The 26,835-nt window shown below is 35.4% G+C and overlaps 1 protein-coding gene across 3 annotated transcripts in view; it reads right to left on the reverse strand.

The window, feature by feature from the left end:
* MS3_00006810 (uncharacterized protein) overlaps positions 1-26,835 on the reverse strand; it is a 45,101-nt gene that overhangs the window by 14,982 nt on the left and 3,284 nt on the right. Inside the window, exons 4-7 of one of the 3 annotated variants that reach the window (XM_051215046.1) lie at positions 19,514-19,702; positions 19,348-19,473; positions 7,037-7,145; positions 3,854-4,514 (exon numbers count right to left, since the gene is read on the reverse strand). In XM_051215046.1, coding sequence (XP_051068227.1) covers positions 7,086-7,145; positions 19,348-19,473; positions 19,514-19,702 — 375 coding nt within the window. In that variant the 3' untranslated portion in view covers positions 3,854-4,514; positions 7,037-7,085. Of the gene's footprint in view, positions 1-3,853; positions 4,515-7,036; positions 7,146-13,475; positions 13,502-19,347; positions 19,474-19,513; positions 19,703-26,835 lie in introns of all 3 variants that reach the window. The other 2 variants (XM_051215045.1, XM_051215047.1) reach the window with 2 other exon arrangements.

Below are 26,835 nucleotides of genomic sequence, written 5' to 3' on the forward strand. Positions count from 1 at the left end.
GTCCTTCTTTCCAGTCCATCGGCACTTGTTCCTCCTCCCAAATCTTTTTGAATAGAAGATAAAGCATGCTTGTGGTTGCTTCGATGTCTGATTTCAGTGCTTCAGCTGGTATGTTGTCGGGTCCTGCTGCTTTCCCGTTCTTGATTTGTCTGACGGCCATTCTAATTTCTTCCGTCGTTGGTGGGTTGACATCTATAGGAAGATCTATGTGTGCTGCTTCGATGTCCGGTGGATTCATTGGAGCCGGCCTATTCAGGAGTTCCTCGAAGTATTCTACCCATCTGTTACGCTGTTGTTGAATTTCGGTGATTGGCTTGCCTTCTTTGTCTTTGACCGGCCTCTCTGGTTTACTGTATTTCCCTGATAGTTTCTTCGTTGTATCGTAGAGCTGTTTCATATTTCCTTCTCTAGCAGCTTTTTCTGCCGTCGTTGCTAATTCTTCCACGTATTTCTTCCTGTCGGCTCTAATGCTCCTCTTCACTTGCTTGTTTGCTTCTATGTATTCAGCTTGTGCTTGGACTTTCTCTGCTCGTGTTTGGCTGTTGTTAATTGCTGTCTTCTTGTTCTTCCTTTCTTTGATCTTGTCCAGTGTTTCTATAGAGATCCATTCCTTATGATGGTGTTGTTGAGAGCTATCTTGAATTCATTGAGTTTGTCAGTATCTCGAAGGAAGGCTGTATTGAACCTTTGTAGTGCTGTTTGTCCACTTGTCCAGTTCTTTTTTAGCTTCAGTTTTAAATTGGCTACAACTAGGTGGTGATCTGAAGCTACGTCAGCTCCTCTCCTGGTTCTCACATCTTCCATTGTCCTTCGGAATTTTTTTTTGATGCAAATATGGTCTATCTGGTTCTCTGTAGTGTGGTCCGGTGAGATCCATGTAGCCTTGTGTATACGTTTGTGTGGAAATATTGTGCCTCCTATGACCAATTTGTTGAATGCACACAAATTTGCAAATCTTTCTCCATTTTCGTTCCTCTCTCCCAGTCCATGTCGTCCCATAATATCTTCATATCCAGTGTTGTCTATTCCGACCTTGGCATTTAGATCTCCCATCAGAATGGTGAGGTCCTTTCTTGAGCATTTCTCTATGATTGACTGCAGCCGCTCGTAGAATTGATCTTTAATGTCGTCGTTGCTACCATTGGTGGGTGCATAACATTGGATAATATTCATTAAGATCCCCTCCTTCTTTGTTTTGAATGATGCTTTGATGATTCTGGATCCGTGGGATTCCCATCCTACAAGTGCATTTCGTGCTACTTTGGACAGCATTAGAGCAACTCCCTGAGTGTGTGGAGCATTTTCCTCTTCGTGACCGGAGTATAGCAGCATCTCTCCCGTAGCTAGCCTTTTCTGTCCAGCTTGGGTCCAGTGGGTTTCGCTGATTCCCAGTACTGCTAAGTTGTATCTCCTCATTTCCGTTGCAAGTTGACTGGTCTTCCCGGTTTCCCACATTGTTCTAACGTTCCATGTACCTATAAAAATTTTTGCTCTGGTTGTTAGAAGGGGCATCGGCCTCGTGGCTTCCGAACGAACTCGGCTTTCACCATGAAGCGTCATAATTCTTCTAAGTGAAGACCTTCTAACTCTCAGGGCAGAGTTAAAATGGTTTGAATTATTTTTTCTGGTAAGCGTTTTTTTAGCGAGTTAGTTTTCTACGGGATGGGGACGCTAACCCCATGCCCAACCCTCCTCCTTTACCCGGGCTTGGGACCGGCAGTAACTCTAGAAGAGCTACAGGCGGAGTTGACAATCAATTTAGCTGCAGGATATGTTTTTGTCAATGCAGTTTTTAGTCTCATATTGATTGACCCTGTGATATTATCGCCTTTAAATTTGAGTTGAATAAAAACAGGTTTTTTATTTACTGTAGCTTCTTTGGGTATTTTATCTTCACGTTTTCCATATTTCTCAATAAATCTCAATGGGTATCCGTTATTTCTTAAACACTTTTTAACATTCATAATTTCCTCTTCTATTGTATCGGCAGTACATATTCTTTCTGTTCTGTGAAACAGTGTTTTGACAAGTGCTTTTTTATAATTGATTGGACAAAAGCTGTTGAAATTGAGATAAATACCATTCCATGTGTCTTTTTTATAAACTGAGCGTTGAACTGTGCCATCTTTTCTTCGTTTTATCGCTATATCTAGAAAATGGAACTTTTTTTTTCTTTTTCATGTTCCATAGTGAAATGAATATTTGGATGAGCTTCATTGAAAAACCTTAACAGATTTGTCGCATATTGTTGATTATTACATAAGATGAATATATCATCAACATACCTCGAATAATACATCACCCCGTCAATCGCTCCTTTGAGCTTGGTTCTTTCGAGGTTAGCCATGAAAATGTGTATAAGTATGTCAATATCTATAATAACTTTGAATTTCACATATTTTAGGTTGTAAGCAGCTGATGAGAAGCTAACGAAATAAAATGAATTCATATTATTCTGCACTAATCTTTGTTCTTGCTCTCTTTAAAATTAATTCATTGGTTGAAGTTTACTTTTGTTAGATGGATTAAGTTATCCAATATCTTATAAATATGCATTAATTTGGAATAAAATTCTAGGATAATGTGTAAAAAAAATGCTAATTTATTGTACATTTATTAGTATGATGATATATAATGGTCAAATATGTGCTATATAAATTCTTTTAGTAAAAACGAAACATTTAATTGGTAATCATAACTTGTTAACAGCACTTGAACTCAGTCTGTTGATATGACTTTAATGTATAGTCATATTGCAAAAACAAAGAATAGTGGAGCGAACAGTTATTTTCAATAACTTTATCATCAATCTCCACGATTACAAGTTTATAATTATTGTATTATAAAGGCCAAAATAAGTCTATGCTAGCGGTCGTATTTACAAAACTACTGTATTTTATTTGATATTTCAAAAGTAAAAGAAATTGAAGGAGGTATATTCTAAAGGAAAAACATGGATTTCATGAGATGAGCAACATTCATAAGAAAAAGATGTACCATCAAAAGAGTAGATAAAGATGTCATCTTAAATAGAGGATCGTAACTAATTATATTCCATGAGAAATAATAATGAAAATCGATGAATTACTGAGATTAAAACTACAAACTGTTGAGATAAAGTATAATACTTCAAAAAGCTATAGAGACTAGTCATTTATGAATTCATTGGATAGTATCGATTAATAATCCTTTAGAAATCCAAGGTAATGTGAAAATTGTACACTGAAATATTTAAACTCTCAATCAGCAAAGATATATCATTTTTTGAAGTTTCACCTGTTCCTTTATGTACATATGAGCGGGTTAAAAATGTACAACAGATTATCAGATGTTTAAAAGTAAGTGAATTAATTTAACAAACATCAAAAGTAACAGTAATAACGGTAGAATTGAATTACATTTGGAGATGATGCACATTTAATGAAATCAGACAGGAAATATTTGATATTTCAGGTTGAATATAAAATAAATTCTGATTTAATCCTAAATCTATGTGAATATATCGAAATATAAAATATCCTATAATCTACCAAGAAAAAAAGAATATGAACTTGCATATTTTCTTTTACAAAACTAAGAAAAACAAATTGATTTTCATTGAAATAATTTTCATCGACTAGATGATCTGTTATGTTGATTAAGAAAAAAAAACAGTCCAATGTAATAATGTGAAATAATTTATCAAGAAGTGACCAATACCTATCTTTACATGGTATATAATAACCAAACATTGGTGAAGCATTATGAATTTGTAAGATGAAATTGAAAATGACTATAAGAGACTCACTAAAACTCATACAACTAAAACGACGTTATGAAATACAAATGCTACCACTGCTTTGCCAATACTCACGTTTATATCTGCATTATATCCTTCTTGTTTATCGATGATGATCCTCGGGTATGTGAAACGTTCCACCCCTTCCAGAGATCCTCCATCAAGTGCGGTTGGATTTAGGATCTGTGTGTTGTATTTCATGACTTTGCTTTTTCCCAGGTAGATGTCGAGGCCTACTGACGCAGACACTGCTATTACACTCGCTGTCAACAAATACATTTGTTGATGTGTATGGGATAGGTCACATGAGAAGTTCAAAACATCTAACTACATCCAAGCTGTTCATTGTATTCTATGCTTCCCTTGAGATGTGAAGGTCCTCATAATCCAGTCAACCACCAGAGAAAATAGAAAGGGGGAGAGTAAGCAACTTTGTCTGACATCGATCCTCGCTTGGAATGTATCTTTCAGCTGTCGTCCGTGCACGAATTTACAGTGTAGTCTGTCGGATGAATTCCGTATGATGTTGACGACCTTCTTAGGTACACCGTAGTGTCGAAGAAGGTTCCATAAATTTCTCCTATCCACACTGCTTCTTTGATCCCTTCCCAGTTGTTCTCTATAGTAGTTTCCTCTTCTTTGAGGTTTATTTTGTGGGATTTGGAACCCGTTACTGAGATCTATCTTGAATTTATTGAAGTTGTCAGTACGTATTGAGAAAGTGGGGGCACAATCCCTACAATTGAGAAACATCTGCAACTAGAAAGCAATTTTAAGTAACACCAGTCGAGATCTTCAGTACTGATGTTGAAACAGTTCTACTGTACAGTACTGAAACTTAGGGAACTACAAAAACCATCATTAAAAAGTACAAATATTCATTAGCAGCTGTCTACACAACACAATCCAAACTTGTTCGCTACAAACCACCAGAAACAATCTGCTCTAGTAGAGAATAAATCGGTTGCCAGTTGAAGAAAAAATGCTGGAAAAGAGTAAAACACTGTGGAAATCATAAAACTGTATCACAAAGCAAGCACTGACATGAAATCCTCTAGGTAAAAATGAAAAGAGACAGATCGGAGAACATATGGCAACTCAACAGGAAAGAAGGGGAGGGCAGATTTAGTGAGAAGCCTCTGGTCTACAGCCTATGCCCCAAGAAGGGTAACGTGTTTTCATAAGTAAATAAATATAATAATATTTATTTCGCGATGCGGGGAACTTAAGAAAACACGTGGAAGTGATTATATTCAACTTTTTTCTCGAACTCAATATATTCTTTGTGATCATTTGATAGCTCCTAATTGGTATAAATGCATCGTATCAATACGATTAGTAAAGCCATAGATACAAGAATTTAATCGAAAAGTTAAAAGTACTTTAAACTATAAAATGTTGAAAAATACAAAAGTATAACTTATCAATGAGTAAAATAATTAGTCCATAATGTCATTATTAGATAAAAACAGAAATTATTATGTCGATAATCCTTTGATGTTACTTGTCCAAGCATTTTATTGACCACAGATGAATGTTGGCATATACTTGACTATCTATTACAAAAGGATCAATCTGATAGCACGATATTATGGGTTAACTTGTCTAACTTTATTATCGTAGAACAACGAAAGGGATACAACAATAGTAATGAAAATAATAATAATAATAATAATAATAAAAACAGAAACAATAATAATGACGAGGGTAAAGGAATAAAGATCAAGATATAGAGTGAATGGATTGATACTACTGAAAATTCGTATCTCGAATTCAAGACTGTCAACGCTGTCTTTACATGTTGAAACCAACTGTTTGATTAAAGTGGTTAAACGATATTGAAAATATATACGTGGTTAGCTTATGGCATGGTATGCAAGAAAGCTGTTGAGGATTGGCATTTATCGGACCTTCACAACCTCTTGGTTGGGGTCCTAGTGATAGCGCAACACAGTGACTTTAAAAATTCACATGGCTCAAAATAAAGGCCAGTGACGGTCCTGCTGTAACTTTTATAATTACATTCTTTTCACCATCTCTTCACAATCCCATATCCTTATTGTCTGATACATATTTGTTTTCGTTCACCTTTGTACTAATATTAACGTATTTGAGTAATAATAATAAATGAAATCTTCGACCCACTTTTGGAGAGTGCCTGACTATGGAACGGAACAGTCATATACTGCTTTTTTGTTCCCAAAGTTTTTTTCAGGTCCACGACGGGAACTATTTTGAAAGTGGACTAAGCAACACACATTACAAAAAGCTTGTGAATTAAGGCAATATAGAGGCATACGTACAGTATGAATATAGTGCCAATAGCAGACTGATCAATTGCAGTCTTAAACCTCAATGGGAAGATACAAGCCAAACAATACCAAGTGAATTCGAATTCACCCCATTGCACAAGCAAGTTCCCGACCGTTGTTGCTACCTTGACGTGGTGGTCGGGCTTGCCTATCGTGATGAAGCAACCCAGATATACTGGCTGGAACAACCGATCCTCAAGGTCCTACCATGTCAGACAGGTCGGCTGAAGAGCGGTAAGACTAAAAGCAACAAACCCAAGGTCCGAAGTCGTACTGCTGACTTTACAGAGGTGTGACAGCAGTAAGGTGTTTCCTTCAGACAACCAGCATGACAGCGATGCCGCCTCCCCACAAGGAGGGGTGGGGTTAGAAAAGGTCGACCCCAAAAATGCACACCTCGCCTTATCTCACGGATATCCGTCTCCGGCGGTAAGGTCTCAACAAGTACGGAGCTAACACAAAAATTACCCATAAAAAGGTCGCGTGTGATCGACCTCATGCAGTTGTCCCTTGGGCACTGCGGTCACGCTCTCAGGTCATTAAGACCACCTCTAATCCAATTCGCTTTTCAGGTACCTCCAGAAGAACCCTTCCACGGTGTGGGCAACCGGGAAGTGATAACCGCCCTCATACCTCTAACAACACTCAAGACCACTTAAGACAAGCAAGTGGCTATCAAGACTCAGTAGCTGAGTGGATAACGCGATGGCATTTGAAGCGGATGGTACTGGGTTCGAGTCCCAGAGTGAACATCAACTCTGAGATGCAGGTACATCCAGCCGACGAGTCCCAAACAGGGCGAAACGCGCGTCCTGGATTCCACTGCTAGCCACTATCCATCATTGCTTACAAAATTAATTACTGTTTCCATGTTGTACAACGGTTTAAAAAAAATGTAAGAGGGGAACAAAGAAACAGCAACGTTTAACTTCGTTTTAATACATACCAGTAATTTGCAGACGTTGAAGTTTCATCTTCAGTCCTTATTCGACTACTTAAATAATCAGATAACTTAAAGAATCGATTGATGCAATGGTATTCAACGACACATACATCTGTTTTTAAATTAAAAAAAGAGTAGTACTTCAATCAGAAAGGTATGTATGCAGTGTTAGGTAACATGATTGCTTACTGATCAAGGCACTTGGTTTTCAATTATCAGGTCACATGTTCAAAAGCCGATCTATTTGAGTTTGAATAGTAGGGGGGTAAGTAGATGACTAAAAACCAACCGTTACATAAAAAGTATAAATGCAAGTCAAGTTTATTAATATGTACTTAGTTGCTGGATTGCCTTGTAAAAACATCATATCTATACCTTAATTATGTCTGAATTTTATTATTGGCATTGTCAATTTATTCACCAAATTGATTTATTTAGATAATTCATCCTAGTTAATTGAAAACAATCAACAAGAAGCCTTTTTTTTATAATATCCAATTAGTAAGGCAAAATGTAATAGGTTGTCTTTATGCTAATACCTAAAATACGTAAAAATTTTGTTTTCATAGGGAGAATAAAAATAGAATAGCATTCGGCAGTTCTACTGTACGGAGCTGAAACTTGGAGAACTACAATAACCACCATCAAGAAGGTACAAGTATTTATAAATAGCTGTCTACGCAAGATACTCAACATCCATTGGCCGGATACCATCAGCAACAGCCTTCAGTGGGAGTGAACAAACCAACTTCCAGTTGAAGAGGAAATTAGGAAAAGACGATGGAAATGGATAGGACATACATTACGCGAATCATCAAACTGCATCACGAGACAAGCCCCAACTTGGAATCCTGAAGGGAACCGGAAAAGATGAAGGACAAGGAACACATTACGTCGAGAAATAGAAGCAGATATGAAAAGGATGAACAACTGGAAAGGATTGCCCAGGATAGGGTTGGATGGAGAATGCTGATGAGCGGCCTAGGCTCTTTCACGAGGAGTAACAGGCGTAAGTAAGTAACTATTCGGTATGTGTATTTTTAGCCTATCTCTATCCCAATGTTCAATGTGTGGGCACTATCTAGCATTTACTCGTTTTTTTTCATAAGTGAATACTGTTTATAAGAACATAATTTTCACTGAGGAATTCGTTTCAAGTTTTAGCTTTCACTTGCTTTGCTTTTTACACCCACCATGTTAGGATTCCTTACAGTAGCGTATTCTCAGAAGACATGTTTTGATCGCTTTAGATGATTAAAATGAAGTCCTTAGTATAAATCACACTCTTACATAAAAAGACTACCACAGTAAATAAATGGAAAAATGATACATATTGCACGTTTATTGAACAGTGTGAAAAAGGATGTTCATCATTACACAAAAAACAACATTTCATTTTCATTTTTATGAGTTGTATTCAATTAATATCATAGTTGTCAGAATGGGTTTTGTGGAGATTTTTGGAAATTTCACAAGTTGAAATCATGAGTGAATTGAAGCCAGACCACCATGGAAAACCTGGAAGCACTGGACGGCCGTTTCGTCCTGGTATGGGACTCCTCAGCAGTGCGCATCCACGACCTCGCACCCCACGGGATTCGAACCCAGGACCTACTGGCTTCGCGCGAGATGTGCGGGGTCGTGGATGCGCACTGCTGAGGAGTCCCATACCAGGACGAAACGGCCTTCCAGTGCTTCCAGGTTTTCCATGGTGGTCTAGCTTCAATTGACTCATGATTTCAACTTGTAATATCATAGTTATTAGGTTTAATATAATGGGTAATATTGTTACCATTCCAAATGATCAATTTAGAAAATAAATATACATATATAACGAGAAAATTCTAACCAATTAACGTCTAAATAAAATTGTATATCAACCATATTAAACCTGTAAAATTAAAGAAATCATGACCTTGGATAAAAAAACAAACAAATAACATAACAAGTAGAGAACTGACCTTTTAATGTTACTTTGATGAATTTACCTAGCAATTAATAAGTATCAAATGCTGATACTGAGAAAATTAGGATAAAATGTATTAAACGGATTTGTGTTAGCAGTTAAAACATAAATAGGTCAATGAATTCTTACTGGTTAAAATTTAAATGTCTGAAACTGATCGAAAGTAAATAGTGTATAAATTGAAGTTAAAGATGAAAGAAATTTCATAAAAAATGATCAGTGATCATAATTAGTTATAGGTATTGTGTCTCAGTTAAACACTTTAGATTTTAGAGTAGAAACTTTAACATTTGTTTTGGTGACGTTGCATTGTCGAGACCGGAAAGTTTAATCATAGAACTTTCGTTATCTTTCTTTAGAAGATCATTAGCATAAACTCAGAGAAGTAAGCCAATTCACATTTTTCGTGTCCGCACGAACCGAGGTAAACGAAGATATATAATGACATCTGACAATAAATCGTTTACTATCAAAATCATGTAGGTCAGAGGATTCAATATCACTGAAATAACATTTCTGAGTTACAAAGTTACTTTACCGTCTTGAGTAGGTCATTTATTAGGCACGTGTTCATGAGCTCGACTTTGATGCACATAGGTTGCATCGAGACACGTGATAGATACCACATGACTGTCTAAATTGAAGTAAGAAGAATGGGTTTTAAACCTCCATCGTTGTGAAAGTAACTGCTTAAAAATTGTAGTTAGTGTAGAACAGATCTTAAAATTTCTTAAGCATGAAACTTTGGAACAATATATAACATTCAAAAGTCACTTAAAGCATACTTCAAATGATTGCAGTGTTTTTTATCTATTGAGTTGTGAAATCCTCAGTTTGAATTAAGGAAAATGAACAGATTGAAGTATTATTTTACTGTAAATAAAGAAATACGAAATAATTCAAGTAATAGATGAAGTTATTCATGAATAGTCAGAGACAAAGAATAATAAATGAAAGTTTAACCGTTTCAAGAACGACTACAAGGAAAATAATAATAGTATGATGTTAACGGATAAAGTAGGAATCAGTCATTTAGAATTCTTTTTTTAATATACAAAACATGGATAATAAATACTCAACTTGTCAGTTTAACCAACTAGAATTAATTTAAAAACATTTTCATTTTGTGTTTAACTTATTAAAAAAATATGTTGAAGGCAAGATGGGAAACTGGTGAAATCACTTTGAAGAAATAACCAATTGTAGGAAACTCCAAAAAATTGACTGAATAGGTTAAATTACAAATGTTTTTCTAGTCTTTGAAATGGATACAACGATTAATGTTTACATGTTTGCGCGTAATTTCAAACTGTACTTACTGGATAATAAAATATACTAATATGATAATCACAGGAATAGTAAATAAATTTGATAAATGGTGATACACCATCAGATGTGAAAAATCTAAAATTCGTGATACACATGAAGATAAATTAACATGCCACTAAGTAATTGGGATTAAACAGTGTTCGAAATTTGAGGAAAAACTATGGAATACATCGATCAGTCACAAACAAGGCAAGGGCTGACAAAAAAATTGTATTACTTCACGCTATCACACCCCACATCAGTAGAGTGAGAAAGGAAGTTAACAAAGTGAAAATGGGATTAGAATACGTATTACAGTGGGAAGTTTAGCATGAGCAATACGGGTCAACAGGACATATAAGGAAGAAAACGATTTAAGAACTCGAGATTTAGAAGATGAAAGAATGAATCTGTGCCATCACAATCGATATTAATTCACATCACACAAAAATTGCAACTATAGGTCATTATAGGCTTGCTGTCTTTAATCCTGAAGTTTAAAACTAATTACAAAGTTCAGTTCAATAGTAAATGACTTTATGGATGATACAATTTCTACTCATTTGCTGAGCAGCGTTATATGTCGAAGTAGAAGATTAATGAACTTACTACTTCTAACAAGTACTGTAGGCCTAACATCAACAGTAATTACTCGGTAGTTTCATCACGGTCGAGGGATGCTACGTAGACATCTGAGATAAAATCACAGCAATTTACCCATGTATGCGCCCTTCAAAACACATTTTGCGGCTATAATTTAATGCAGAGTAAGCTAATGTGTAGTAAATTCCCTTATAGTTAGATAAACGAACATCTCATCTTAGCATTCAGTGATGTTATATATATTGTTTACAGGGAAATATTTGAATACAAAAAGCTTCATACAACTAAACCCGGTCTGACTGTTTAACAATCAGAGATAACAATATCTAGACAATAATTAAAAAAGATAACCAAATATTTTCTAAAATATACACGTACATAGACAAATTTTCATCAAGTCTACAAATATATTGCGTTTATTAAGTTTGTTCATCGAAAAATTACTAGTGATGAAAAATGTGGAAAACCTTTGTTTTCTGGATAGAAAAACCGCATGATAAAATGAAAAAAACAAACAAAAAATAAACAAAGAACAAGAGTAAAAGCAAAGTTTTGTAAATTTATGAGAACAACAATGTCAACAACAATAACAATAACAGGATGACTATTAGTTAGACAGAACATGTATCAGTTGTATCCTTTGTCACTGTTAATCTACAATACAATTTTTTTCTCTATATTTAGTGTAGAAAAGGTAAAACAACCAATCAACAACAAAAATTAGTTGTATTTGGAAATTGAATTCACAATTGAAAATTGAACAGACATGTCTGATTTTAAATTATAAACTTGTAGTCATTAAACATTTAAGTAGATAAACATAATAACTATCTATAATTTTCTATTATTTCGTTCAATTTCCATAACTATGACTAATATTCATTTAACTTGTATATAACTTAGTTTTATGGTCTATAATAATATACTGATTAGTTGAAAACGATAGTTGGATATAAGTATATTAAATGGTTAAACACTGTTAATATTATTTGTAACAGCGAGTCTGAGTGAAATGTTAGAACTTTATGATAGAGTAATCATTTACGCATTACTATTTAATATATATAATATAAACCATAAATCGACTTGTACAGTGGTTGTTCAGGTGTATTTAATTTTTACTTCTGTGATAATTATTACATAGAACGTTAGTCAGTCACACAGTATATATATATATATATATAAGGTTGTTCTTGATACACCGCGTATAACGTGAGCACTAGAACGCCAGAACCCTTCCAAGTCGCAATGAGAAGACAGAAGACTAATGAAAGGAATATTATTCCCAGACAGTGTCAATTATAGTACAAAATTGTCAGGTATTTATAGTTTTTAGTAAGAACAAAATCATCATTACAGTCCTCCAATCCGCATACAAGGGGTTATTAGCATTGTCCAATCGGGAAGCTACACGTAGGAATTCTAGAATATTCTTCTGAAAGGTGATTGGATGGAATATCTTCGGCTCCTTCTGAGCCTCCTACAGCTTCCTCGAGTTCACCCGTGGTCCGTCGTCGCGATATATATAACTAACAAGTGAACATGGTGTCTTCTTTCATACTGCTACGAAACAACTATTTGTTGCTCTTGATTTTTAATAGTACTTTGAATAAGATCAATCTGTGGCGAATATCACCTATATATAATCTTGATTCATCAGGCTGATCTATGAATATTTTTCCGATAAAGTGTAATGAAAGCTAGAATGATGTATTCCTTTTATCTAAGATTTTTTCTTTATGGACTGATATTTACTTGGTGGAAACACCAGTTATTCTCCTAGATAATAACACTCAGAAATTCTTATATTGGCTTTCTAGTTAACGTTAATATTTCTGTCAATTGCTACATGATCTGATGATGTTATGATATTAATAAGCTCTTTTCACAACAATAAAATGTTTTCCGTCAGATTATCAAACTCCTAATTTTGTTTAATTGATGATACGTTTGTCACTTTCGACAGATGCAGACAACGATGAACATTTCGTTATTGTCTCTTTCATATATTGTCAGAATAGGGTTGTAGAGATTGTGGATTTTCATTGAAATCATGAACTGACTGAAATTAGATTAGTACACCATTGAATCCTGACTCAGTGGTACAGAGGTTAGGTGTTTGCATGCTTGACCTAAGGTCTTGGGTTCTAATTCCGTGTCCGGGGTCGTGTATAAACAGCTGAGGAGTCCCATACTAGGATGAAACGTCCACTCAGTGTTTGAAGGTTTTCAATGATTGTCTAGCTTCCATCGACTCATGACTTAAATCATATAATAATGTTTATCTGCTTTGTCTAATTAGTTAAGAGTGTAGAGGTGATACTATTCATTTGAAGTATATATATATTCAGTTCATTCACAATTATTATTCAAAAAAATCTTGTAATTATCGTAAAGGATAACGAGAGTGAGAATTAGTTTGTTCAAGAGAGAGGTTATCCTCTATCAATCATTATCGATTAAGACAGATAAGGAACATGCTGTTCATCGTACATCAGAATCTATCGTAAGCAATTTGGATTTTAATAATAACTTCCAAATAATAACACATGAATATAGACTCACTAATCTGTTGAATTTTATTGATAAGGCTAAAATAAATAAATAAAGTGAAATCTTAACCAATTTTTCTTCATTTAAACCCAAATTAACTATAGCCATCTTATGGCAATTAGTTTATGACAAGAAATGTCGTACAGAAAAATTCTGACACTAGAATTACTGCGAACCACCGGATATCAATCCTTACAAACAAAGTAATAAAATAATGAACTACGTGTAATGTCCCAATCAGTAGAAATAAAAATTTCTGACGTTTTGTGACTTAGTGTAAGCCACTTTTTCAAAGTAAACAAATAACCGAACTCAATTAACACAAGTTTAAATATTATAGAGGAAGAAGGAGAACATTTAGTTCAATCAACACTAAAAGCAAATTACATCCGCTTATGTCAGTATCATTTTTTGGTCAAGGTGATTATTTATGAGACATCACTGTGTGTATGCTAGTGGGTGTGTAATATGTGAAACTTGTAATGTGAAAGAGTAGAGTTGAAATTTTTGTATGTATATGTATTAATGATGTAAGAAACGATTGCAATTCATTGTGGTTGTTTGGACAAACAGACCAAGATGTATGGATATTCAATTAGTACTCAATACCCATTTGGTTTTATGGTGAACACAATGTATCTAAACTAGTAAGCCCGAAACTGACGGTTTACATTTCTAATCATTATGTGACACAACTTGAATCATATCTAATGTCATATTTATTTATTTATTTGTAATTTAATGCTGTTATTTTGTAGTCTCAATGGAGTTTCGTCATCAGAATACGTAGAAACTGAGGAATCAATAAGGATTATTTTAATTCTGTGAAACAAACGAAAAAGACAATCGACAAAACAGCTTTGATCACAGTAACCAATCACATTTCTCCATAAAACAGTAACATTCCGATATGTAAAAGACAACAAACGATGTGGAATTCAACTGAGATCTTATAACACCCACACAAGAATGTGATGAATAAAACAACTTACAATTATTTCATATTTGCTGTTAATTTTCTTTTTAATAGGAAATTAGGTCAATCAATCACCTAAATATTGACTAATTGAATGAATGAATACAAGTGATTTGAATAGTCCTAACAACAACAACAAAAAAAAACCCTGAAATATTCCTGCTATAATTTTCTCGAAAATCACTCCAAATGAATTTTAATGAAAATAAGTTAGTATGAGAAAGGGTTTTGTGGATATTATAGTAATTTTAATAGTTGAGATCATAAGTCAATTGAAGCTAGACCACCATGGGAAAACATGGAAGCACTGGACGGTCGTTTCGACCTATTGTGAGACTCCTCAGCAGTGTGTGAGTTAGTAAGTTAGTTGGTCAGTGTTTATTTTAATTACTTTTCTATTCATTAACAAGATAATTATTTTCCTATTTTTACGCATAATGAAAATAATATGTTCCCTATAAATTTATGGATAATTAGATTCAATCTATCCTAGAATTCCGTCGATTTCACTATTTATGTTTGTAAATAATTAATGAATTAACATTCAATTGATTATTATAATTAACATTAAAAAAATATTCATTAAAGTTCATTATTCATTCCTTGTTAAATGTAAATAGATAGATAAATAGATTTTGTTAAAACTTGATAGATGTATTTTAACATTAACAAAATTTGTTGCATCAAAAATAATAAAATCAAAGTACTTCTTGTTGAAATATCATATGCAAAGAGAAAGATATTACGACATGTTCAATATGAATAATTATTATCTTAGTAAGAAACATTTCAACAGTGTCCACCCACGACATTAACAGGCATAGAACTTCTAACCACTGAAATCATTAGATTAAAGTTAAGTGGTATAATTACAACTTTAATCAATCTGTAATATAGTCCAACAACAATCTAATGCCATTGATGAAAACTGTTTTACTTCCAGTATGTCTAAACTCTATCGGTTATGAGTAATTACTAGAACTTTTAGAGTATTTTGAAATTATCAAGGAGCTTTAAAGAATACAATCTACAAATTAAGCTAATCTCCATAAATTTACATTATTATTTTGATCGAAAGTTTATCTTAATAATAGAATTTATAGCTTTGGTTTTTAAATACATGTTTTATGTACTCATGCCAACCAAATAACAATTCAGTATTTTAGAAATTAGGTACAGTTTAAAGTATATGTAGCTTAATTACTCCATTCAGCACATTAACTTTGAATATCATTCGAATTTTGATACAAGTGTATGGTTTAAAGTTGATCATAGTGGTTTACTCTCACACTTTCAGCATTTCGAGCATGACAACATAGTCGCTCCGATTTCTTGAAATGTCATAACGTATTTTGGATAACTATTTTAAAAACTGTTCCTAATGCAATGTAATAGTTATTACAGAATTACTACTAAAACAACTGACATTTACACTTCGCAAACTGACTTGTAACATGTTTCCTTTTTATTAAAGAAGCTTAGTAGTAAGCGTACCTAATAAGAACTGTAATTCGAGTTTCAGAGGTTTGTAGTAAGAATACCAAAATTATATCAAAACTCAACTATCAGTGACCGATGTTTATAAATTTTTCTCAAAAAATCCATTTGTAATTAAAAGTATTACCTAGCTAATCGCATCCCATTAACAGATGATCTGAATTATATATATATATATATATAATGGGTAGAATTCCTTAAATGCAGGTTTCTGAACTAATTATAATTTAGGTTCATACATACTGTTAATTACCTACAACCATTCAAAATTCAATAGAGTGCATTAAAATGTCAGATCACCTGACTTGTGCACATTTTGTACATGTAATAGATGTCATTAGACCAAATCTGTAAACTAAATGACTAACACTATTGATCAAAGTAAAATATGAGTGATTTGTGCAAATTTGATCAAACAACAGTAGTAGAATGATAGAAACATGGTTTATTCAGAAGATAAAATGTAGTACACACAATATATTGAACTAAAAACAAATTATTTCGAGTTTATAAATTAAAGATATGAGAAGTTTCAAGGTAGTTTTCCACACAGGTTGAATATAGTAAGAACAACTTAATCATAATGACTGAGAAGTGCCAATTACCAGTATAAACTCCAATTGTTTAAAACACAATATTGCCAGCTGTCGGTTCTCAATGTCTCGGATTCAAATCTGTGTGAAACTAATCATACTGAGAAAACTGGAAATACAATAACACAGTTGTCTGTTACTTCTAGACAGTTTAGTTACGTAATCACCCGAAAATAAAATATTTCAGGGAGAGTCCTACATTCCTGCCTTTACATCTGTTCATCAAAAAACTTACAGGATTATTAACTTTTATTAGCCAATTAATTATTACTGAGTGATAATAATCAGAAAAGAAAACAGAGAAATAAAAAAATCGATCGCAACCAAATTTGCATACATGTCTACTATGAATTATTAAACAATATGACTGATACAGGTCATCTATGAAGAAGTTAATATAGGTTACAAATGGATATACACAACACAACTTTTTATTGATTACAAATATAACAACAATTGGGACAATAAAGCTTTTTTCGAACCAGTTTAAAAACGGTCATTTCGTAGTTTACCTTTGTTTTCTGACTCCACACTCACGGTGATAATTAAATATACTACAAGAAAATCCCTGAATAACCTAAATCAAATCATCGTTACACTCAATTTCCCCCATAAACTTTCTTTTCAGCTTTATTAATTCAAAGATTAAGTAGTATCTTATTGCTAGGAAGATTGCAAGTTATCTAGTTATTTCCTGTAATGACAACCACGAGCATATTTTTATTATTTCGTATTTCTGTATGATGATTGTTTTCTAATTGGCTACTATCACTTTTAGTTTGCTAATTTTCCCATACTTCCCACGGTTATATTATCGTCCTATATACAAAAAGATGTCTTCAATTTTCTGTTTTTGTTGAATATCAATCTTTTGCTATACACCTGTCTTGATTTTAGGTTCCATTATTTGATGATAATTGTTGAAACGTTTTGTTAGTGGCCGTACCATCGAGTTGGTATTAGTTCCTAACCATATTCAAAGGATCTCAATAGTTAGTAATTAGCAATTATCATAAACGCGACCGAGTGAACCACACGGTTTAACACATAAAATGAATGAATAAGAATCATAAGCTATGAGATAGCTATCAGATTTTAATAAATGGACAACTAACTACGTCACATTTATATGATTATTGATGCAGTGAACATTAAATAGAAGATTATATACGACTACAAATTGAGTTTCAGAGCCAAAGTTTAGTAATCAAAGTGCTCCGCTTTCAACCGAATTACTGGTAGTTTCTGAACTCACTCCACCACATATTTCGGTTTGGAAAGCTGTGAGTAGTATAGCTAGTCTTCATAAAAACAATGTGGGTCAGATTTGAGTCCATTACTCTGGTACTGGGTAGATTTGGTGGCCAGAGATTATATCAATTCTAAAATTATACATAATTTGAATCCAAAATCAACTGAAATTTTACTTAAAAAGTACTTTCGCCTAATCATTTTAAAACACTTAATGAAGTCTTCACAATTATACCGAAATATTCGGAAAGTTTTAATGTTTTGCCAGATTCATATGCAAGATTATATTTTATGAATCGTGAAACTTTGATTCCTCTATATTAAAAGATATCCTTGTAATCTGTTTACTCTCACAATGGATAAAATTTTGAAAGTAATACTTTGTTATATGATATATTTGAAAATTCACTAACTTATTACTCATTCGAGTGAGAAACCAGAATTATTGAACTAGATATTGTAAATTTACGGCATACAAATGTCAATATCAATGATATAGATTACAGATTGTAACCAACTTTCGTAAATATATATATAGAAGCATATCAGTACATGTTTATGCACTCAGCTTTGAATGACACAAATTGAGTAAAACCTCGTGACATCTAATCCCTAATACCGAAACAGGTGGACAGGGATTCGAACTTACGAGATAATGGGTGAGAATTTTAGTGCATTAATCAACAAACGGCTGATCAATTTTACACACCAACTACTAGGTCTGGTTTTTTGAGCCAAACTACACTATCTACTGTTTGATCGAACGAGTAGTATCACTAGTCCAACAAAAACTTTTAGTCTAAATCCTAGTGCATAAATCGGTAAGTGGTTAGTGAATTACAATAACTTTAGTTAATCTGTAGATTATTTACCGGTAAATGTGTTTAGAAGTAGTTTTTATCAATAAATTGTCAAGCTTCATGGATAGTAAAAATAGCTTATACTCATAACTATACTGGATACGAGAGGATAAATCTTTACGAATGAATATAAGCTACAATTACAATCTGCTTTAAAACAAAACTTCATACAAGAAAACTCAAAAAATGAAAGCTACTGAAGAGCTACCTCAACTGATTCAAAGAATATACGTAGTAAGAGTAATATTTACATTTAAACAATAAAAACTCTATAATTCTTGACAATTTACAACATTTATTCACTAATACTTTATAAATATTGTCAGAAGGGGTTTTGTGATTTTAGAAATTTCACTAGTTGAAATCATGAGTCAATTGAAGCTAGACCACCATGGAAAAACTGGAAGCACTGGACTCCCGTTTCGTCCTAGTATATGATATACTAAAGAAAATGTACTGAAGATAAACTGTGTGTAGTAGTGGTGCTTAAACCTTACTATTCAACTAGTAGGTAACAGATCCGAATTCTGTCCTTTCTAATTCAGTTTCAGCAGGCAAGTATTATTACTAGTCCTTGTAAAAAAACAGTTTGGCTCGAAACCAGCTCTATATAAACCGGTATACTGAGTAAGTCAATATTACATCATTTTGGTGGTAATATCAACAAAAAAGAAATAATAACTAGTGAAATGTAAACAGAAACCAACCTGTAAATATTTCTTAGGGATCGATGTAGATGAGTCTACTTGCAAGAACATGATATTATCTGCTTCTTGAGAAATTTTACCACCACCATATAAACTGTTAATTGAAAGTAGACGACCAGTTTCTTCCTATTTAAAGGTGAAACTATATTAAAAAATAAGAATTTACTTTTCGAGGATGAGCGACGATTGTAACATGTGTACCTTTTTCAGTGGCAAAAGCACGTAATTCTTGTATATAGTGGTCTTGACGCTGAAAACGTTCCACGAAAGCACCATCACCGGCGCCTAGTAAAAATTGTAAATTATCGATAACTATGTGTTCTACGCCAGAATCTTTGACACCAACCTCCATAGTCTACATATAAATATTAAAAAAAAGAACTAATCAAATAAACGAACAAATTTTATCCATATTTGATGTAAACCATAAGCTGTGTTATACGTGAATATAAGAATAATCCGTATAGGGACCATATTTGACGTTCAAGAACAACAATACATATGCACCAAATGCATGCCTTGCTTAAGTATGCTGTAGTTTGATGTAACTAAGTGGAAGCCCTCAACCCAGGTTATGATAGCTTAGACCAACCAATATAGGATACTTGTTGTTTTTAGGGAAACTGATTTTTCTCATGGGATTTTGTCCGGCATCATGGAGTGCTGCAACTAGAAACTTAATCATCGAGTTATTTAGGTTGATATTGACCTATTCGATCACAATCCAGCCTGATCGGTGAAATTTCATCAGCTCTAAGGACTAGATAACACGACATTTATTTATACAGGTGGTTGAAAGCATTTTTCCGGAGCGGGTACTTATAGACTAATCTAAACTGAAACATTAGATTCTCAGTTTTTAGGAGGACCATAGGTTACTACTTTTTAAACAAATTGCTTCACTTCTTTCGAATTTTTCCTGGACAAACAATCTTACTTTGGTAATATTGCCTATATATCTAAATATACGCTTGCTTCAATTAACTAATTAATGTTCTTAATTTAACCGTTGAAAAATGATAGTTGAGGATTATTGAGATCACGAACCGATCTAAGTTACACGACCACAAAAATCTTGCAAGGACTGGGTGGTCGTTTCACCCTATTACGGGTCTCCAGAACAGTGCACATCCACGATGTTGCAAACGAACGTAGAACCCAAAACCTTCAGTCTTGTGAGCGAATATCTAACCAATAAACCACTGAGCCGGGACCCAACGATGTACAAGTCTAACTTCAGTCCACGACATTGGGCGACCATTTTCCGTTGTCTTTGTTGAGTATCTTTCTCATACTAGACACATATTGGCTCTATTGACCACAAGTGTCCGGTACTTCCAAGTTTTCAATGGTTGTTTAACTTAGATCGTCTTGTGATTTGAATGAAATTTGCCCCCTGAATGCCCTGGTACGGCCGAGAGTGGGGAGAGTCCGCTCTCCCTCTCGAAATACTCTCACACGGCCACGCGTATACAGCCTCTGCCAGGGAAGTCCTACTCACTGCCTTCTCGTGGCGGGGGTGTTGTTTACGAAAATGAGAGGACGAAAAGCGAATGTCCGGCGCTTTAACCGGATTCCAAATCAATGGTGTACATGGGCTCCAGTATCCTGCGGGAACAAATGGCGTATGAACCAATCGTTGGTCACCGGCTACCATGGGACTGCATCTCCTTACGATGCTCCACTGCCTTGTGGGTTAGACCTTTAGGTCAAAGGCTCGGGGAGTGGCCCCCTAAGATAACCACCTGCTTCGGTTTGGGCACCCGGGCAGTATCACAGCCCACACACAAATTGATGAACTCTTTATGCCTATGGAAATTACCTTTCTCGCTTTGAAAAACAAACAATTGATTCAGATTATTATCATTACAATTATTGTCATTATTAATACTATTATTATTATTACTACTATTATTGTCATTATTGTTATTATTATTATTATTATTTTCCACACTATTCACCCTCTTTTATACTTATACAGCGGCTCGTCTTTGGTGGAAATTCGACTGTATCTAAACGTTCTCGAGTCACTGTCCGGTTGAAAATTGTATGTTACCACCGAATACGAGGACTGATGCAGTTTTTCTGAAACCACGTGCACCATTCAAACTGGCTGCCTTCAACGTTCGCACATTTATGCAGGTCGGACAACAGATAGGGCTGGCTATGTCTTTGGAAAGTCTTAATATCGACATCTGTTGTCTATCCGAGACCCGTATTCAAGACTCTGGCGAAGTACTACAAATTCACTCTCCATCTGTCGCTTCAAAAAGCTTGTTTTACGTGCGCTTATCCGGGGACCCTGTGGCATCTTCGTCTGGTCTTGCTGGCGTTGGTGTCGCACTAAGCGCTAGAGCTGAGGCAGCACTAGTCGATTGGATCCCCATTAACAGTCGGTTATGTGCTGTTAGATTAGAAAGTTCCATCAAAGTGAGAAGAAATCGGCGTGAGAAACGATGTCTTTTCGTCATCTCCGCCTATGCCCCGACAGATTGCAGCCCGGATGCAATCAAGGATGAGTTTTACAACCAGTTATCAGTTCTTCTCCAGAAAGTGCGTTCGACAGATATTGTAGTACTAGCCGGAGACTTGAATGCTCAGGTCGGGCGTCTAGGCACAGAAGAGAGTCGTTTAGGTGGCCGATGGGGACTCGTTGGTCGCAGGTCAGATAACGGGGACCGTCTACTGCAACTTTGCACAGACCACAACCTGTTTCTGGCTAGCACTAACTTTCGGCACAGTCATCGCCGATGTGCCACCTGGTGTCCTCCCTCTGCATCTCAAGCCTGGACTCAGATTGATCACATCGCGATCAGCTACCGCTGGTGTGGTTGTGTACAAGACTGCCGCTCCTTTTGGAGTACCTATCTGGACTCTGACCATGCCTTGGTCTGCGCCAATCTTGCCTTACTTTTCAGTGGCCAACGAAGTGACCACCACCAAAAGATTGATGTTAGCAAGCTGGTTGCAACTTCTGTTGCAAGTAAGTATCGAACCGAGCTAGCCTCTAGGCTAGCTACCACTCCACCGAAAAGTATAGATGAGCATTGGTTGCAATTGCATGACGCCATGAAAATGGCGGGAACAGTCAGTTGTGGGTTTGCGAAACGTCCCGCTTTTAAGCACTGGGTTTCTCCAGGTTCCTTACAACTCATTGAAGCCCGTCGGTCTACTCCGGGTGACCGTGAGTTTAACCATAAACGAAGGATGTTACGTAAGGAAATTGGGCAAAGCTTGCGTAAGGACCGAGAAGCCTGGTGGTCGAAGCGTGCTAATGAGCTGGAAGCAGCAGCTGCATCTGGTAACTACCGGAAGCTCTTCCAGCTCATCCGAGCCACTGGCAGCAAGAAGTCTGGTGTGAGTGAAACAATCTGCGAGGATGATGGGATGCCAATCACTAACATCCATCGACGTCTTGGACGATGGGCAGAATTTTTCGAAGGGCAGTTCAACTGGCCTGCTGCTCCGGCAACATCGGTCAGACTGTCCTGCCCTCCATGGCCGGTGACGACTGATCCACCAAATGAGGAGGAAGTCCGCAAGGAACTCCAACTCTTGAAGCGTTACAAATCACCTGGCCCAGATGACTTACCTCCAGCTCTTTTTAAAGATTGTGGTGACTTTTTGACTAAGGAATTGACGACGTTGTTTACAAAGGTTTGGGAACTAGAGAGTGTACCAACGTCATGGAATGAGTCGATAGTTGTCCCTATCTTTAAAAAGGGTTCACGTCGTTCCTGTAACAACTATCGGGGGATAAGTTTACTTCCGATTGCGTCCAAGATATTGGCTTCCGTCATTCTTCGTAGGTTGTTCAAAACCCGAGAAAGATTGACTCGCGAGGAGCAGGCTGGGTTTCGTTCTGGTCGAGGATGTATTGATCATATCTTCACTCTCCGCCAAATGTTAGAACACCGCCATACTTTTCAAAGGCCAACAATCGTATTGTTTCTTGACATCAGGGCTGCCTTCGATTCGTTGGACAGGACTGTTCTCTGGGATTGTCTATTGAAGAAGGGTGTGCCTGAGAAGTTTATTAACATCTTAAAGGCCCTATATACAAACACCTCAGGTAGAGTGAGGGCATACAACCACCTCTCTCCATTGTTCCATTCGAGCAGTGGGGTTAGGTGGGGTTGCCCAATCTCACCATTCCTCTTCAACTTTGCCATCGATGACATTCTGGAAACAGCTCTGATGGATGTAAGTAATGGTGGTGTGGATCTGTTGCCTGGAGAAAGACTTCTCGACCTTGAGTATGCGGACGATATTGTCTTACTGTGCGATAATGCCCAAGGCATGCAATCCGCACTTAATCAGTTGGCAATCAGTGTCCGTAGGTATGGTATGTGCTTTGCACCTTCGAAGTGCAAAGTACTTCTACAAGACTGGCAGGATTCTAATCCTGTACTCACCCTGGATGGTGAGCAGATAGACGTAGTTGAGAAGTTCGTGTATCTGGGTAGCTGCATAAGTGCTGGTGGGGGTGTGAGTGATGAGATCAATGCACGAATAGTGAAAGCCAGAGCGGCTTATGCCAATCTGGGCCACCTTTGGCGCCTTCGTGATGTTAGTCTGGCTGTAAAAGGCCGGATCTACAACGCGTCGGTGAGAGCAGTTTTGCTCTATGCTTGTGAAACCTGGCCTCTCCGAGTTGAGGACGTTAAACGACTCTCTGTGTTCGATCACCGCTGTCTCCGAAGGATTGCTGACATTCAGTGGCAACACTATGTCAGTAATGCAGAGGTTCGGCATCGTGTGTTCGGGCACAGAGATGATAATTCAATTGGTGTCACCATCTTGAAACACCGACTTCGGTGGCTTGGACATGTTCCCCGAATGTCGTCCCAGAGAATTCCACGTCGTGCATTATTTGCCGACTCTGGGACTGGTTGGAAGAAGCGGAGAGGTGGTCAGTGCATGACATGGTGTCGTGGTATGAAAGAAAGCTGCAAAGGACTGGCTTCTGTTGGACCTTCACGACTCCCTGGTTGAGGTCTGAGAGATGGTGCTACACAGTGGCTAGAGACGTTATCAGATATGGCTCAGAATAGAAGCCAGTGGCGATCCTGCTGTAACCTTCTTTTACTTTCTTCATAAAAAGTGGTTGTGTCTCCCTTACCTGAAAGATTTCTTCTGATTGTACCTTTTCGTTCCCTCGTTACTACCACACTACCTTACTCCAATCTCTTCATCATTGTTCTCTTTTTCGTTTGCGCTCCTTAGTTTTTTTTTTCTACTTCTCTTCGAATTCTCATTGTTTTGTGTGGCGCATATATCTTGGCGCTCTCTTGTACCAATATTCATGTGTTCAAATAAATAAATAAATAAATGAAATTTAACAACCTTCACAATCCCATACTGAAAATGATGGCTAGTTACAGACATTCGCAAGGCAGATTCCAAACAGTTCAAGCAAATGTATGGATCATAGTCAAGTGATTTTCTGTTATGCATTATTACCTCAACACATAAAGTAAGTGATATTGCGCAACTAAACAAGTATTTTAATCATAATAACATTGGTCCAAAGTTGACAGTTAATCTAACTCAGTATAAATCCACTAACGGTACGAAGATGGATATTTGTAGGCAAAACTAATTCATGATAATAATACATGAAATTGAAAAGTTTCAATTCTACAAGGAAATGTGAACAGTTAAAAGCCACAATGATGTATGAAGGGTGTAAAACTAAATCATGATGCAAATGATAGCAATCCAGGATTGTGTAACTTCCTAACACCTCTAACAAAAAAAGATATAAATGGATCTTTGGTTTATTGTGCTATATCATTTGAATTATATGGCGTATCACTATACAATATAGTACAACTCATTTAACGAAAGTTGATGAATAGGACTTTAAACCACACACTTTGGTTATTTCATTATGAAAAGAACGGAATAACATCGCCTTTACTCAACACTACATCCCGTCAAATTACTACTCCATATGTCGGAAATCAATATAATAATCTCGTACATAGTGTATTATATATATATATATACTCGATGTTTAATTTTTGTGAAACTATTACCTCGAATATTAAAAGAACTTCAAAGAAGACACTCCTCTTCTACAAAGAAACCACAAAAAGAACAAGCCTAAAAACAGTATATGTATCACTGTATCTCGTAACGTAACAAGCTTTTTTGAATTCTATAAACTTGTAAATCTGTCTCTCAAAAAACAGAACTATCAGCATTTTGTATTTTGAATTCTACTGGTAGGTTTAAACAAACTAAGAATAACAAGATTAGCTGATTAAATTTATTTTACTTCATAATCTAACGGTAACCAGTTTAAAAGTACAAATTTCATTCGATTAAGTTCAACAAAACAACATAATTTCGAAAAATAATCGAATAATAATCAGTAGTGAGTAATAGCCAGTAATATCAGAAAAATATGGAAACGAAAGTAGAATAGATTGTAACCGAAACTAGTTGATAATTTGTAGGTGTCTAAATGGAAAGTTTTAAAATGCTGAATAATGAGAAATACAAGCACTATGTTATTGAAATCAACTATCAGACTACGCAACGTATGAGAATAAAAGAACAGTAAGATTGGGGATTTCCAAATGCTTTTTGAAATTTGTTGAAGCGATAGAGATCAAACGTCTAGAACTAGATCTATGTATCCAAAAAGAGGTAGCAATAAATCTTTCTTTCCCCTGGTAACATTACACCCGTTTTTTATTTATTACGTCATTCGTCATTTCAACTCTTTCTGAAGTTCGATTACATCATTGTCATTATTCTTCAATCCATATCCTTCTCTATTACAATTAATCTGTTTCTAGTTGCTTCGTTACACAATCATCTAATGTTTGTTAACTTCATGAGTTTTAGTCGCTATTTCAATGTTCTAGAACTTTCACTTCCAAACTTTATTTATCTGAAACAAAATTTTTTATGACATTAACTCTATCGGAATCGTCGTTACGTCATGATACACATATTCATCTCTAATTAACCTCGTATTTATAAGTACGTCAATATCTGTAATATTATGGTTTGTAATCAGCTGATGAAAACCTAATGAAATAAATTCATATATTATTCTGCACCAATCTTCGTTCTTGCTCCCTTTAAAAGTGAATTAAGCTGCACACAACTCAGAATTAAAAATAAATGATAGTGCTGTTGGGAAGAACACTATAGCAGCGAAAAAAACACATGCTCTGAATAGCGGTTTACTTATAGTATTATATCAGATTCAAGCATAGGTTGCCAAAAGCATTTTTTGAGTCAATGGAGAAAATTATTCTTGGCAAACGTATTATAAATTTTTTTTGAAATAAACTCTTATACACAAGAGGAATTAGTAGTTAATGATATTCAGTTTTAGATAACCACATTTTGATGGACATTATGCTTTATTTTCGCTTGCCTACATATTTAAACTCACTTCGTCAATCTAGAACTACTCTATGTTTAAGCTACTGTTCGGTACATCTTACTCAATAACTTTACTGCTTC

Source organism: Schistosoma haematobium, chromosome 2 (genome assembly GCF_000699445.3).
Source record: "Schistosoma haematobium chromosome 2, whole genome shotgun sequence".
Classification (NCBI taxonomy): domain Eukaryota; kingdom Metazoa; phylum Platyhelminthes; class Trematoda; order Strigeidida; family Schistosomatidae; genus Schistosoma; species Schistosoma haematobium.